Source organism: Cryptomeria japonica, chromosome 2 (genome assembly GCF_030272615.1).
Source record: "Cryptomeria japonica chromosome 2, Sugi_1.0, whole genome shotgun sequence".
NCBI classification, from domain to species: Eukaryota; Viridiplantae; Streptophyta; class Pinopsida; order Cupressales; family Cupressaceae; genus Cryptomeria; species Cryptomeria japonica.
Window position 1 is genome coordinate 603,022,003 of NC_081406.1, and position 16,633 is coordinate 603,038,635.

At 32.3% G+C, this 16,633-nt stretch overlaps 2 protein-coding genes across 2 annotated transcripts; one reads left to right on the top strand and one right to left on the bottom strand.

Annotated features, from left to right (window-relative positions):
* Nucleotides 1-287: 287 nt before the first annotated feature.
* On the top strand, nt 288-2,401 carry LOC131062995 (flavonol synthase 1). The gene is made up of 3 exons (XM_057996744.2): nt 288-792; nt 1,433-1,760; nt 2,073-2,401. The coding sequence occupies exons 1-3, from the start codon at nt 323-325 to the stop codon at nt 2,283-2,285; spliced, it is 1,011 nt and encodes a 336-aa protein (XP_057852727.1). The 5' UTR covers nt 288-322; the 3' UTR covers nt 2,286-2,401.
* A 5,924-nt stretch (nt 2,402-8,325) lies between these two features.
* Nucleotides 8,326-10,685, bottom strand: LOC131062994 (probable 2-oxoglutarate-dependent dioxygenase AOP1). The gene is made up of 3 exons (XM_057996743.2): nt 10,091-10,685; nt 9,157-9,478; nt 8,326-8,734 (listed from the first exon to the last, which is right to left on the bottom strand). Exons 1-3 carry the CDS (start codon nt 10,471-10,473, stop codon nt 8,483-8,485), a joined length of 957 nt encoding a protein of 318 aa, XP_057852726.2. The 5' UTR covers nt 10,474-10,685; the 3' UTR covers nt 8,326-8,482.
* Nucleotides 10,686-16,633: the final 5,948 nt, after the last annotated feature.

The window sequence follows — 16,633 nt, forward strand, 5'->3', positions numbered from 1 at the left end:
AGGTCACTATCTAGGAAAGCGACATCTCATCAGTGATCACCATTCATCAATGCCATACTGAGAAAAACTTCAGAGTCAGTTAGCTTGCACATCACTGCATTGAATAATTGTCAACCCTATCCCTAGAAAACCAATTGGATTGATGAGGCGGTGTAAACGCATTAATATTCTGCAACACTGGAACCGTTTGGAACATTTAATTCTGGTCCATTCAATTAATGTTTACAGCCTGATCCATTTAACCAAAACACGCTGGCAGCTTACAAATCAACAGCCCTCCTATTTGACACAAATCAAGCATTTCGTTTTCACTTGGAGCAAAATGGCAGCAGTGCGAGTCCAATCCATTGCAGGAAGTGGGTTAACATCAATACCATCTGAATTTATCAGGCCTGTACATGAGAGGGCCACTATCGACGATAGCACCAATGCTCAGATCCCGCTCATAGATTTGGCCGATTTAGATGCTCCCGGCTATCGTGGTGAAGAAATACGGGCACAGATAGGAAGTGCGGCTCGTGAATGGGGAATTTTCCAAGTGGTTAATCATGGAATTTCTGAGCAACTCATCCAACGATTGCAGAGCGTGGGCAAGGAGTTTTTTGATCTTCCGCAGGAGGAGAAGGAGAGCTATGCTAACGATTCCCTATCAGGCGTTATGGAGGGCTATGGCACCCGGTTGGCCCGGAACCTGAATGGCAATAGGGAGTGGATTGACTACTTTTTCCATATGCTCTGGCCTCCTTCCATAAGAAATCTTCATGTCTGGCCTAAGTGTCCTTCATCTTACACGTATGTACGCTTCCTTTGTTTGTCTTGAATGTTTTAAGAATGTTTCTTTTCACGAATCTATTGGTCATCTGGTTAAGCTTTAATTTGTTTATGTGGTTCATTTCAAATCACACTAATAGCTCTAGTAGGTGGATTCTATTGAAGAAGATAACATGATTTGGATTTTAATTTAAGTAATATATTGTAAGCTTTAACTTGTTTAAGTATTTCATTTCAAATCACACCAATAGGTAGGTTCTATTGAAGAAGATAAATATGATTTCAGATGAGCCATCTAAACACGTCAAAGTTTAGAGTGTTGTTTTATTGAAGAAGATAGTTTCTTTTCAAGAATTCTATTGGTGTCTTAAGTTTTAACTTGTTTAGGTTGTTCATTCAAAATCACATTAATAGTACTGATACACATGTTTTATTGAAAATGATAATATGATTCAGATGAGCCACCTAAACAAGTCAAAGTTTAGAATGTGTTATTTTATTCAAGAAGATGGTATAGTTTTAGATAAGCCGTTTAAGAGTGTGTTGTTTTATTCAAGAAGATAGTATGATTTCAGATGAGCCCTCTAAACAAGTCCAAGCTTAGAGTGTGTTGTTTAAATTTGACTATAAATTAGTATTCTTATTTTTAGTTGTCCTACAGAGAGGTGAATGATGAATATGGAAGAGCACTTTTGCAAGTGTTGAATAAATTGATTTTAGTCCTATCAATTTATCTTGGACTAAAAGGTGGTGGATTGAAAGAGGCACTTGGTGGTGAAGATTTAGAGATGGAGATGAAAGTAAATTATTATCCGCCATGTCCTCAACCAGAGCTTGCTCTAGGAGTAGAAGCCCACACAGACATGAGTGCCATGACTCTTCTTGTGTCTAATCAAGTTCCAGGACTCCAAGTGCACAAGGATGGTCATTGGGTTACTGTGGATTACATTCCTAATGCTATCATTGTCCATATTGGAGATCAATTGGAGGTATGTATTGTAAACTTTGTCCATCTCTTCTTTCTTTTCTGATTTTTTAATTTTTTAATTAATATTGAGCAAAGTAAATTATGAATAATAAGAACTACTGATAGGTAATTGGAGGAGAAACTTAAACAACACTATCAAGAAATTCAAAGAAACCATTAGAGGGCTAAACAAGAGAACATGATCATTCTAGCAATTGAAATACTCCATGACATTAGTTGAATCTATTATCATTTTGAAATTTCATAAATTACTCTTTGATTAGTTGAAGACTATTTTGTTAAATTTTGACTTACATTATTATGATTTGTCCAGATATTGAGCAATGGAAAGTATAAGAGTGTTTTACACAGAAGTATGGTGAGCAAGGACAAAGTGAGAATGTCATGGGCAGTATTTTGCACTCCACCTAATAATAAAGTTATTGGTCCAATGAAAGAGCTGACTAATGAGGATAACCCTCCATTATTCAATGCTAAGACATATGAAGAATTCAAGTATCGCAAGATCAATAAGTTAGAGCAATAGAATTAGCAATATCCTCATAAAGGTGCAACAAATATGTCTATAAATATTTATTAGTTTGATTAGTATTGTATTGGATTTGATAAAATTCAACTTAAATTTGTGTTGAACTTTTGTTAGGTATATGACTTAATAGTTTCAAAAACTAAAAATCAATGACTGCATTTTTATTAGGCATTGTGTCTTGTCGTAATCTATATTTTGTTATTAGAATATTTTAGTGCTAAACTAATTGAAAAATAGGGAATTTTCAAAAATTTCACCCTCTCTGTGTCCATTTCAAATCATTAAAGCTTGAATATTGTCCATATCATCTTAAAAGGATGTAAGTGTGCATTCAAATAATCAAACGTAAGAAAACAAGGATATAAGATAATTTAAGAAACTACTATGATTTTTATTTTAAGTATGGATCGATTTGGAAATGCAACTTTGAATGGATAATCATTTGCAACATATTTTCTTAAAAGATCAACTGAAACATCATATTTAATATCTCTTAGTGGAGGGCCACAAATAGGGCAATTCATGCTAATTCAACTTTAAATCTTGTGACAATTATTCATTGCTCTCATTTGAAGGCCTACACCACACCCTTTTAACTTCTTCTAGTGCCCAAAGATTCAAATTCAAATTGCAATGCCTAAGAAGGTGCATTATTGTGTTAGGTATCCACATTCTCTTACTATAATGACATAGATTTTAGATAAATTATTATACTTCACTAGGTCTACATATCAAAAGTTTCCTATATTCTTTAACTTGAATTGAACAAATTATTATTTTAGTCTTAAATATAGAGCAACATGGAGGCTATGATAGAGGTAATTTCTTAAGAAAAACATTTAATTCATCACATATAATAACATGTTGACCTAAAACAAAATTTTAACCATCTTCAAACCCCTACACATTTTGTATTAAAAAACATCATAATATTCAAATAGAATCCTCAAATAGAAATAAGAAAAAGAAAAAATTAAAAAAACACAAGAAACTAAAGCTCAACAAAACTCTTAATTCTCTAAGAAATATACGAAGCCCCATCAAACTACAACATGTTTGTTTATGACAACCCTTTTTCTAATCATACAAACCCCATCACATATCTATTAAGAACATACATGAAAAAGAAAAGAATAAACAATTGCATCATATAGGTCAAAAAGTCAATACAAAAAAACAAAAGATGAGCACAACAACTATATCATGAAAGCATAATGATCTAAACCCACCTTGAATCATCTAGATTGATTTTTGCCTTACTAATAATTAACCAAACACCAATCTTGCCTTTTGGTGATCCTATATTTGTTATTCAACTCCAATTTGTTTATTTGCCTCATATGAATTGAAAGGCCCCTAAAACCAATAACATTAGTATTGTACAAATAGTTGGAAGGAATGTGTAGTCTATATCAATTTTATTTATATTAATTTTAGCTTTTATCAAATTCAATTGTTTAATGTATTTTTATTTTTTGTTAAGGAAAATAATCATTATGCACCTCCAATATTTAAGATTTTCTAAATAGAAGCTTATTACAAGTGTAATAAAACTATGCCCATAAAGAATTATGACACATTCATACCCCCTATTAACTTGTAGAGGAAAGACAAGTAAGTCTCGGGTCTACGAAAATTTTGACAACATAATAATATATAATATAACATATTAAGAACAATAATGAGGGAATACAAGAAGCATAGATAACAAAGAAGAGACAATGAGATATTTAGGGAAACCCTTTCGGATTAAAAAACACCTTCCAAAGCACATAGCCAATGTATTATTCAACAACACATCAAATTTGCATTACACTTCATATCTTTGGCCTTAACATGAAGATCAACATCCTACTCCTATAGAGGAAATCCAACATAACCTAACCCTACAATCAAAACTCTTCTATCTTCTCAACTTTAGCACCCAAATAAATAGGCAATAAATAAGTAGGAAATCATAAACAACTTTAGGAAAGCTGTGTACCAACACAAGAGGTATGGAACCCAAATCTCCATGACACAAATTCTAATGAGCATGCCTATGTTTACGTTTCTAGACAAATAAAAAATAGTATTCCCTTATATGTTCAAGATTTATGTGTAACAAGGAACTAGTTAGGGCATCATATAATTTGGTCATTTTCCATCTTTATCAACGTATTTTATAACATGCATCATAGACCCTCATAGAATTGGTCAAGAGACTTGATACACTTTGTGACTCCCTTTTTAGATCCTCTTATTGCATAGTAAAATCTCTTATGCGCTTAGATATGCTAGTGGAAATAAAAAAATGAAAAATGTAGCAAAAGACACATGATAAATTCCCCTTCTACACTAAGAAGTGAGAAGCATGCATTGGTGAAGACAAGAAGTAAACCCTTTAACACATGAAGTTGCAATGATAATGGAAGCATAATGAATGAATGTAGCGATAGTAGATGAGATGTAGAAAAACCAATAGAGATGGGGTTCAAGTGCATGAGATTACAAAGAGAGACCAAGAGAGAGTCTGGAATAACGAAAAATGAAGCTGAAAAGGGAAAGATATAGAACTTAGAAAGGTATCCCAATGTTGGTGGAAATAGGAGACGTTTCACCACCAAAAACATTAGGTGTAATAATCCAACAATCACCTTGAGATTGTATTCTTGCAAGATGCTAGCATGACACACAGATATCTCTATAGCATGCAAGTGTCCTAGAGTCAAATAGTCAACATAGTTGAGAAAAAGGACAAAAATGATGACAAGGAAGACTAGGTAGGTGGATGAGGTGGATGCTCAAGTGTTATCTTCAATTTTAGTTGAAGCAGAGGTGCCATGTGACATGTTATTACATGGGGTGCAATTTATGACGTTATGTAATGCAATAATATGATAACAATAAGTGAAAAGATTGAATTCATACTTGAATGTAAAATATTTGTAGTTAGTTTTTCAATAGCTTTAGATTGGACTATATTGTAAAAACGCTTGTCAGGTCATCCCTCTAATTAGTTAGACCTTGTGAATGAGAGAATATGCTCTTTATATAGGATCACAACACTTTTTTAAATGTATGTTGACAAATAAAGATCAAATGAAGGGTCGAGATCGAGTTACAAATGACGAAGGCTTATACTCACAATATTTAAAATTTGAGCCTCTTTTGGAGGGACTAGGGTGTTGGGCACCCGTGTCAACTCAAAAAGGGACCTCTAAAAGATGGAACAAAGTGTTAGGACCCTAAACATAGGACCTAGTATCAATTTTATCATTTTACGATGATTAAGTTGTAGGCTTATTTTTAAAATTATAGGGTACATAGAACACAATAGACTTAAAATGGTCTAAGGGGAAACCACACTAAAGTAGGTGCAATTTAGAGTGTGAAATTGTTAATGTAAACTTTTTATGACACAACAATAGTAACAAAATTTTAAAACCTATATTATTCTATAACACATTTCTCATAGCATATCTACCAAAATTTATTTATTTATTTATTTATTTTTCATTGAAACAAGGTCATATATGTCGAGTGACATGCACTTTTTGAGATTTTCAAATAATAATTGTTATTTCTCCTATTGTCTTGAACATAAGTAAAAAAAATTGTAATGTGCATACATTAACTATTCTTTTAAAATATAATATTAATAAAAATTGCTTATACTAAAGAATGCATGCTTATAAAATAAAATTCCTAGATGACTTCTTTTGATCTTTGAAGGTTGAAACAAAATTATGTTTTTATTATACTTTTAATACGTGTGAAGTAAACTCCATTAAGGGTTTGATTTGTGTCTAGGAGGTTCTATCTAAGGGGATTTTATTTCAAATAATTCAATTAAACCCCTTTATATGGTACCTCTCTAGCTTAAATCACTAATTTTTTAATTTATAAAAAATATAATTCTATATAAAATCTAAGAAGGATAATATTGTGAGATCAAGTTAGTGAGATTGTATAAAAAATTGACAAGTGCTACAACCCTTTAATTAACTACAAAATATATTCATAATTTTATTTCTCTTGTATTGAATGAATGTTTATAAATTTGGAGAAGAATTCTTAAGTAGAATTATTTATTGGACGACATGCATCTACTATTATTTCTCATTTGTTGTTTTTTACATAGTTGAATGTGACTCTAAAACCCATAAATGACATTGATCTTAAAAACTTGATCTTCCATATGGATAAAATGAATAAAATCCATAATTAGTAGCATAGGAGTGGGAAGTAGGATTTTGTGCATTTTATGACTCAATAATAGACCTAGGGAAAATATAAAGTAGAAATTTAACTAATCATTTTGAGAGAATAGTGTTCTTCATGTATACACCAACTTCATTGAGATCATAGTAGGATATATTTTTGGTATAGTGGTAGAAATTGAGATCAAAGAATATACATTTTGCAACACAATAATTTATTCATCATGCATATCTTTAATTGAATTAAAAGTCTTGTTTAAGGTTGTCTCTAAGAAAACCATTCTAGGCTTGGTTGAGCCTAAAATGCAAGGGTGTTTACCCACTCTTAATAATTTATCTATTATCCATCACTCTTTGTTGATGAGCACATTTGTTCACCCTCAAGTATGACATCTCCTTGGCTTTGAGCTAGACAAATCCATTTAGACGTTTGACCTATGATTTTGGGAACCAATGCAATGTATATGTTTCTTTTGCAAACGTGTGAGGAAAATGGTATATTTAAACACCCTTTGTTCTCAATGCTAATTCTTGGGCTTCGGCCCTAGCTCACCTGGTCGTGGATCGCAACTTAAGGCATGGGTATGCTCCCCATGGTCTTGAGTTTGAGTCCCCGACTGTGTTAACTCTGTGTGTGTTGCTACCTTGTGAGCGGGTCGTACACACTGGGGGATTAGTCTCGCTTCGGTGAGGACACCTCCAGATTCCATGATAGTGAATATAAAAAATGCTAATTCTTAATACACAAGTTGTTACAAGTGTAGAGGTTTCATTTAGCTAGACAACAAATTCCAATGAAAACTTTGAGTCGTTATTTCCATTGGTTATAGAAGATTATTGATGTCAAATTTTCTTCAATGATATACACCATCATCTTTTCAAACACATGAACATTCCTCTTTGACATTATTAAATTAATGTTTATTTTCCAAAAAAAAACTGATGACCATCTTAATATAAGTATTTCAATAAAAATAATTTTTCCTTCCAAAATATAATTCTTATAACATAAGTATAATTATCATAGCCATTGAAATAAAAGGGATCCAATAAAAAAATAATTTTAACCCATTATTTAATTTTCTATTATCATTAGACAAGTTAAACAATATTAATCTATACTAAAGCATTAAATTTATATAATGGTAAGTTATTTTAATTAAAATATAAAAAATAAATATAAGATTAATGCTTTTTGTTGTAAAATAAATTAAAATATAAAATATGAATTCTATAATAAGGTTTCACCAATAAAATAATGAAAAAAGGGATATAATCCAAAATACCACTTTGCACAACAATTAATTTTAAAATTGAATAATATAACTAATATGGAGTAGAACTTATTTCACAATCTTACCATGCGTATCTATATAAATATAAATAAATAGAGTAAGTTGTTGCTATGAATTAACATGGCATAATCACTTAAAGTATTAAGTATAAATTTTTTAATTATTTTTTCTTCCTTCAAATAAAAAAAATCAATACAAACCAATTAGTTTTAAAATTGAATTTTGGTATAGAATATAACTCGTTCACACAATCCTACAATGCATATCTATATAAATATATTGAAAATTACATAACATAATTTATTGCTTTGAACTTACTTAATCCATTCACTTAAAATATGTGGAATATAATTTGAATTTACATTTTAATATTATAATTGAAATGAAATATATTTTAAACTTTTTATACAATCTTATGATATTTGCCTACATGGATACTTTGAAGTAAATACATAACATCATTTGTTGTTATGGATTTACTTAGTATATTCATTCAAAATATATGATATGTGATTTGTCCAAAATAAATTTGTTGATCAAGTTGAAAGAAGAAAACCATATATAAATTGACAAACAAGAAACATATAGCAATTAAACATATTGTACATTTAAATTACAAGACCATTAACTTTGAAGACATAGATTAATATCAAAAGTTTGAGAACAAGCTAACAAGCTAAGGAATCCTCCTTCTCCACTACATAGAAATGCCAACAAATGCCTCTAGAGGTTCTTCTAATAGTCTTCCCTCTCCTGCTCTATGTGTGACCATATCTTCAAACTTGTATGATTTGTCACGTTGTGGATGTGCATCATCAATAAGTTCGGGAGGTGTCTTTATAATCATCTCATTTGGGGAAATGCCAAATAAACCCAAAGATAAACGAGACTGTTGTTTTTTCAGCATCACTCGATGTTTTGTACTACGAATCCTTCCATTAGTCCATGCCTGTTTTTCCATATATTATATAAATATTAACTTAAAAACATATATCTAGAAAAAAATAACAATCAATAGAAACAAACATAAGAAAGAGAAAATATGCAAGATGAAATATTGAACATAGAGAAAAACTAGGTTTGTCAAAATTCAACACATATGTTACGCAAACCTAGCAGTTGTGGAAAGCCACTTGATTTAATAACAAAGTCCATGTGGTAAATACCCAGATAATGCTGAGTTCAAATCTCTACGATTTTTTCTACTGAAAACTCTCTAACATCCCAATGAACACTGATGCAAATTAGACATGCAATCCAATCTAGAAACAACACAGAAAACTAATATCTCTTAACAAGCAATTTTAACATGCATAAATCTCAAGTCAGTGGTTGGAGTCCTAATAGAATGAGTAATTCATATTGACTCACCTGAAAGGTATCGCCCGCCATGGCCACAAAAGTGTTAGGGACAGGTTTCACATCAACCCAATTCCCTGCCTTCAAAACCTGCAGGCCGCTGGACCCATCTCCATACAGAATACTAATACTAGTCCCATCCTTGTGAGGTCCAAGACCATACGATTCAGACGGCAGCTCAGACGGCACTTCATACATATTCATACGAAACAGGGCCTTCCCATGATCGAAATCACTCGCATAGTACTTTCCCACTCCTAAGCTCGCAAGAATTACTTGGTGCACTTTCTTTGACATCTCCATCATCTCACAGGTGAATTCTTCCATGGTTTCACTGTTCCCAAGCATTCCAAAACAAAAAGAGATGAACAAAGGAAAATTGATCAAATTTTTACAATATAGAAGTTCATAATTTAACTGTTTTTGGATTTAATTATCTCTTAATACTCTCTAACATTCTATGATAATCATTCTCAATGCAGGGCGGGTGTGAGGCCAGCGGATTGGGTCGAGTGGATCCCTACCATTCATCGAGGTCTTACAGGATTCCATAGAATTTTAGGGCAAGAAACTCCAATCCAATTGTAAGGGGTCTTTCACGAATTCTTTAGAATAGTATGATTCCATAAATTGTAAGGGGTCTTTCATGAATTCTTTAGAATAGTACGATTCCATAGAATTTTAGGGTGAGAAACTCCAATTCAATTGTAAGGGGTCTTTCACGAATTCTTTAGAATAGTACGATTCCATTGAATTTTAGGGCGAGAAATTCCAATTCAATTGTAAGGAGTCTTTCACGAATTCTTTAGAATAGTAAGAGGCTAGAATACATTATTGTGTATATTTTGTTAGTCATTCTACATCTCTTAATACTCTCTAACATCTTATGATGAATCACATCTAGGAAAAAATAGGAAAAAATTGGTTAGAGGGGCAGAACTCCTACCTGAAAAACTGGTTGCCCTGAGGCCACATGATATGAGAGAAGTCTTTCACAGCCTCCCGATCTGGAGCCCCAGCGAGCTCTATACCCAGGCTTTCGTAAAAGGGGGCCTCTGGTATCCCACCTACATAACCCATGAAAGGATTGGGCGAAACGTTTTTCTTCTTGGTCTCTAATGGAAGCTTGAACGCTTCCCTGGATGCCAAATCTGCTTTGCGGATTAGATCAGGGGAAATTCCATGGTTTACAATTCGAAAGCACCCGATTTCCTGGCAACCCTCTCTCACGGCTTGTAGGAATTCATCTTCTCGTGAGTGTGAGAGATCCAATTCGGGAATATCCTCAACCTCTGGTTCGCCTCTTTGAGTTGTGGTTGCAGGAGCCATTGTGATCCCTTTGAGTTTGGTACAGAGTGATTGAATTCTGAACTTACATAATAATTATTTGGGTTTGACTGCTTCAGAAAGTTGCTGGGTTTTTTAATGTCTGTAGTGGATTAGGTGCTTGTGTGAAATCATAGATTAAAAGTCTGCGTTCTAGAATTTACTTCTGTGCTGCAATTCCTATAGCCGGCTTAGATCTACCACCTATAAACAATAAATAATGTAAAATCATTGACTTACAGACAATGTTTCTTTTCTCGGTTGCGTAATTTCCACGGCTCTCCAGCGAATATTTTATCGCCTTTCAATGCCCACTTGGGCGTCAATTATATTAGAATTCAAATATGGATAGACATGAGATATTAGATTTCTACCTTTCATAATTATTAATGTGTTGTGCTTTTCAATTCGATGTGAGAGAATTTATTTGCATCAATGTTTCGGATCACATTCTATAATGTATGATACTATTTCATGGATAGACTTTTTATGGATCAATTAATAAGGAGTTTCTGGTTTAAATGACACAATATCAGTAGAAGATTTTGTAAATAAGGTAGAGAGTGAAGTGGGTTTAATCTTGAGAAATGTCTTGATTAATGAGATAGATATAGTGGACTTGATCTAGGGAAAACTCTATGCTTAAGTGTACTTCAATTGGAATAGTAGTAATATGTGCGATCTCCTAATAAAATAAGTCTTATTGCTTCACGTATGCGGGTACCACTTAGATACAATGGGTGTTAAGTGGATCATTCATTCTCATGAGAAATGGGTTCATTCGAACCACTACTCATGAAATATGGGCCAATGAGTTTGATTTAAAATCTCTTGATTATCACTTAGATTCAATGAATGCTAAGTGGACCAGACACTCTCATAAAAGATAGGTTCATGTGAACCACCACTAATAAAATATGAGATAATAAGTTTGACTAAAAAACCTGCATAATTTAAATTTAATATCAATAATATAAATATAGGTCAACGAGTTTGACTTAAAACTCCCTGATTATCTAAGTGGGGCATTCACTCTCATAAAATATGGGTTAATAAGTTTGACTCAAAAACTCTACAATTGAAATTTGATATTAATAACATAATTTGACACGCTATGAAAAATACCTCCAATTTATATAAATAGACATTGTCATTCTTATATGAATTGATGTTTAATATTAAAAGACAAACTAAACTAAAATATGTCATTCTTGATAATATAATTGCAATCTATAATGTTAATCTCAATAAAAGAATTATGAAATATAATGTGAAATTATTCATTCATAAGTATTTTAAATCAATCTTTAAAATTATTGTTCAAAATCTTTGACTTGGTAGAGGTGGAAAATAAATCAGAAAAGTAGCTTTCACTTCACAATCAAAATAAATTAAGAAAGAATAGCTAAGCAGTCCCACCTCATCGACTAGGGAATGGCATTTACGTCGTCGACCGTTGAATACGACCGATTCAATTTTATTTTTTTAAAACGACCAACATAGACTTTTGTTTTCGTATAATTTAGCCGTCGTGCTAGACCTAATCTCTAACAATCTAAATTTTAATGGTAGGAGTAATCGGTGTTCAATTTTTTATTTTTTTTTCAATAATGTTTAATTTTATAGTTGAAATTATGAGTAATAATTAATATATTTTTAATTTTAATAATCATGAATTCTGAAGTATTTAAAAAAAAATAAAAAATAAAATGTGTTTACTATTTTTATTCAATATGTTCAATGGTAAAGGTTTAATTAATTTTAATCATATATCTTGATATTAATTACCAAAGAAATAATAAATATCATTCAGTGGTTAGTACCTAGTTTTGGTTAGTACCTAGTTTTAATATGTAACTATAATATGATTGGTTTGTAAAATAAATTAACATAAAAGATAAAATAGTCAAAAAATAATATTTCTAAACAATTATAAATAAAGATTAAAACTAAATAATATAATTTTAATTGTAAGATTCTTACACATATTAATGTATTGCACATTAGATTATTTAATTTGTATAATTAAATTTATTCATAAATATTAATATAATATATACATATATACATATACATATTGTTAGAATTTCACAAAGGAGATTGTTGGCATTCCAGTAAATTTGTTGGTATGAGGATATTGAGAAGGTTGTTGAAGATCATGGATATAACTGAGAAAGGATGATTACTGTCTTAATAATATTATTTTGTCATTAATGTCAAGCAATTGATTTTCTGATTCAGTATGATGTTGCCATATCTTAATGAGTATGTTTTGATAAGTATAAAGATGTCGGTTAAGTGACACAGAATGAATGAAAATGAAGGGGAGTAATAAGTTATTCAATGGGCAACTATTACAGAGTTAGACAATGATGAGATCTTGTTGTTTTGATTGTTTTGATATACTATATATGAGTATTCAAAGACTGAACAAGAAGGAGAAAATATTTCAAGCTATAGAATTAGTTAAGGTTTGATATTGTTCTATGTTATCGAGCAAGATGCTAGTCGGTAAACCCTAAGGTTATGACTATCGGTTAAAGAAGGCAGAATATCTACCGAGTGAGGTTCAGTATTTACCGAGTAACAACCGAGTATTAACATAATGCATTGGATGGATAAAAGCATTATTTAATGAAAGATGCCAATGAGCTGGAGATGTATAAATGATTGGTATGTCGTGAAAGAAGTTTGTTGAAGATCTACGACAATGAAAATACAAGAGTTAGATCTACAACGCAGATTGAAGGGTCTTAACCTAGCACAAGTTCCAAGGAAGGAATACAAGTTCCAAGGCGAGATAAAACATTTTTAGATCGAAAGATACAATGAACCTAGTCAAGTTTGAAGATTTGATGGCTAAGATTGATCATGGGAAATGTGATCAAGGAGATTAAGCGGTTAGGAATTGTTTATAAATAAGAAATTTTTGATGAACAATGTATGTGGGCAAATATAAGAACAGTGATACTACAATAGTGATCACTGAGCACAGAAGATTGAATATCAGATTAAAGAACAGATTGAGAAGCCTCACAAGAAGCAAGATAAGTCTTATGACAAGATTATCTTGAGTACATTGAGCACATAGAATCTGCTTTAGCATTTCAGATGTGAAGTTGCAAATATATATTTTATACTGTTATTTATTTTGTAAGTGACAGGAAATCTCTTAACTGAGTGGACCTAATAGTCTTATTTGTAAATCCTCTAGCAAGGTAACATTGTGAATGAGTGTTTGAAAGCCTTTGACAAGGTCACTTCTAACAAAGTGCAAGACTCTAACAAGTCTGAGGGAAATCCCTTAACCGGGTCACATCTAGCAATGTGTTTATGTAATCTGTAACAAGATTGGCTATTAACCGAGCATACTCTAGAAGGGTATATTTCTTAGTGGGTCCGAAATCCCACAATGGTTTTTCCCTATTTGGGTTTCCACTTTAAATCTGGTGTTAAATGTGTTATGATGTTTTAAGTACATCTATTTATGAGTTTGAATGACTTACAGTCATAGTTGCATAGCAGTAAAGGCTACCGAGGTTGAATCTGATAAATATATTGCATAGTGAGTTTTTATGATTCACCCCCCCTCTCATCTTATTAACAATTGGTATCAGAGCTTTGGATTCCTGAAGAAAAGTTTAAAGGTACTTGAGGAAAGATCCAAAAATGTATAAAAGGGATGCACCAAAGCTGAACAAGTCTAGTTTCTCCACATGGCAGAAAAGGATGAAGCTACACTTATCAGGAATTGGAGAATATGCAATATATTATCTAGAGAATGATTGCAATGCACCTAGCACCCACCCGATGACAATGGAAGAGATAAAGCCAAAGCAAGAGCATATTCAAGCAATGATTGAGATAACATCAGCATTAACCGACTTAGAGTTTAATGATCTAGAAGGCTGCACTGATGCCAAAGCAATGTGGAGAAAGCTTATATCTGTGTATGGTGGTGATGAACATGTTCAGAGAGCAAAAGTAGACAGTCTAAGAGGTCAACTTGAATCCATGAGAATGAATGAAGGTGAGAACATAACCCAATATAGTACAAGGTTAAAGGAAACTGTCAATCAAATCAAAGGAGAAGGAGGAACTATTGAAGAAAAGGATGTAACAAGTAGGTTGCTCAAAACCCTTCTACCTGCTTATGCCATTCAAGTCTTTACGATCAATGAATTAAGGTCTATACCAAACATGCCAACCTCTTTGGATGCTACTATCGGTAAGCTACATGCATTTGAGTTAAGTAATTTTGATAACAGTGGGTCTTCAGTAAATAAAGTTGAATCTGCATTCAGTTCTTTTCATCTTGGTGAATCTGATGACTACAATGATAGAATGTATAAGTATACTGAAGGAAATCACAGTGGAGCAAGTGAGAGATTTCGCAAAAACATGGAAGAGGTACACAAACTATATGAGGAAATCAGAAAGCAAGAAGAGTTTGAAGCATTATTAGCTAGAAGGTTACCAAGAGGCAAAGGTAAGTATAAAGGAAAGTTACCTTTAAAATGTTTTAACTATGATAGAATAGGACATATGGCTTCTAACTATCCTGACAAAGAATCTAGTGAAAAGAGAGAATACCGAGATGACAGACAGAAAGACAATCAATACAGAGGACACCGAGACTTCAGAAGGAGAGATAGAAAGACATGCCTAGTAGCTGATGAGGAATCCAACAATGAAAAATCTAATGAGACTGAGACAGAGGAAGTTGTATATGTAGCTATCAAAGATGGATCAGATGAAGAAAGGTATGAGAAAAAATCCTTGATATCTCACATAAATAAAAATGATTCTTGGATCATAGATAGTGGATGCTCACATCACATGATAGGTGATAAACACAAGTTTGTTAAATTAGAAGATTATGATGGAGGTTATGTAAGATTTGGTAATGATGCACCATGTCCGGTGAAAGGTAAAGGTTCTATCACACTTCTTGACAATGCTAAATGTGATGATGTATACTAGGTTGAAGGTTTCAAATACAATTTGTTGAGTGTAGCACAACTAAACAATACAGGATACCAAATAGAATTTTAGAAAGGAAGTGTCAAAGTTCATGACAAACATGGAAAGATGGCTGCTACCGGGACACAAACAAAAGGTAATACATTTCACCTTAACTCAACTCTTTACAATTGTTTGTATGCTAAAATAGAAGATACCTGGTTATGGCAAAAAAGATTTTGTCATGTAAATTTTGATAACCTGATCAAAATAAGTAAGAAGCATCGAGTAAGAGGTCTATCGAGCTTAAAAAACCCTAAGAAAGCAATATGCTGAGGATGCCAGATGGGTAAGATGACAAAGTCAAGCTTTACAAGTAAGTCCTACACTCCTAAAGGAATTTTAGATATTGTGCACATTGATCTTTGTGGTCCTATGAAAGTTCAAAGTTATTATGGAGATAAATACTTCATATTATTTGTGGATGATTACTCAAGGATGATGTCAGTTATGTTTTTAAAAGAGAAATCATAAGTCTTTCAAATATTCAAATGGTGTAGGGCTAGAGTGGAAAAAGAAACAAGAAGACAGTTGAAATGTCTAATATCTGAGAGAGGAGGAGAATTCATTTCTGATGAATTTAACCTATTTTGCAATGATCATGGTATAAAGAGACAAGTATCTGCACCGAGAAGACCTCAACAAAATCGGATAGTTGAAAGAAGAAACAAATCAATTGTAGATTGTGCTAGAACCCTAATGATAGAAAAGAAGGTACCTCAAACATTTTGGAGAGAAGCGATTAGCACTGCAGTTTACACCTTGAACTGAGTTCAACTGAAGAAAGGAACTTTGAAGACACCGTATGAAATCTAATATGACAAGAAACCTAATGTAAGTTACTTTAAAATATTTGGAAGTAGATGTTATGTTCACAAAGATGACAGAAATGGAAAGTTTGATCCAAAAAAGAAAGGAAAGAACATTTCTTGGTTATTCTTCTAGAAGTAAAGCATTTAAATGTCTGATCAAATCATCTAACAAAATAGTGGAAAGTGCAAATGTGAAAATTGATGAATTTGCAGAAAGAAATGATGAAGGAAATTCCAAAGAACCAGAAGATTATGAAGAGTTTGTATATGTTCAACTGAGAAGTCCTACCGAGAAAATTGATGAAGAAAATGAAGAAAATACCCAATTA

Excerpts from the sequence above, each read along its gene's own strand:
- LOC131062995 (XM_057996744.2), top strand. The coding sequence starts at position 323 with ATGGCAGCAGTGCGAGTCCAATCCATTGCAGGAAGTGGGTTAACATCA. Across the intron at positions 793-1,432 it reads AAGTGTCCTTCATCTTACAC|AGAGGTGAATGATGAATATG; the intron begins GTATGTACGCTT and ends GTTGTCCTACAG. Across the intron at positions 1,761-2,072 it reads ATATTGGAGATCAATTGGAG|ATATTGAGCAATGGAAAGTA; the intron begins GTATGTATTGTA and ends TGATTTGTCCAG.
- LOC131062994 (XM_057996743.2), bottom strand. The coding sequence starts at position 10,473 with ATGGCTCCTGCAACCACAACTCAAAGAGGCGAACCAGAGGTTGAGGAT. Across the intron at positions 9,479-10,090 it reads CAGGGCAACCAGTTTTTCAG|TGAAACCATGGAAGAATTCA; the intron begins GTAGGAGTTCTG and ends GCTTGGGAACAG. Across the intron at positions 8,735-9,156 it reads TGGCGGGCGATACCTTTCAG|GCATGGACTAATGGAAGGAT; the intron begins GTGAGTCAATAT and ends ATGGAAAAACAG.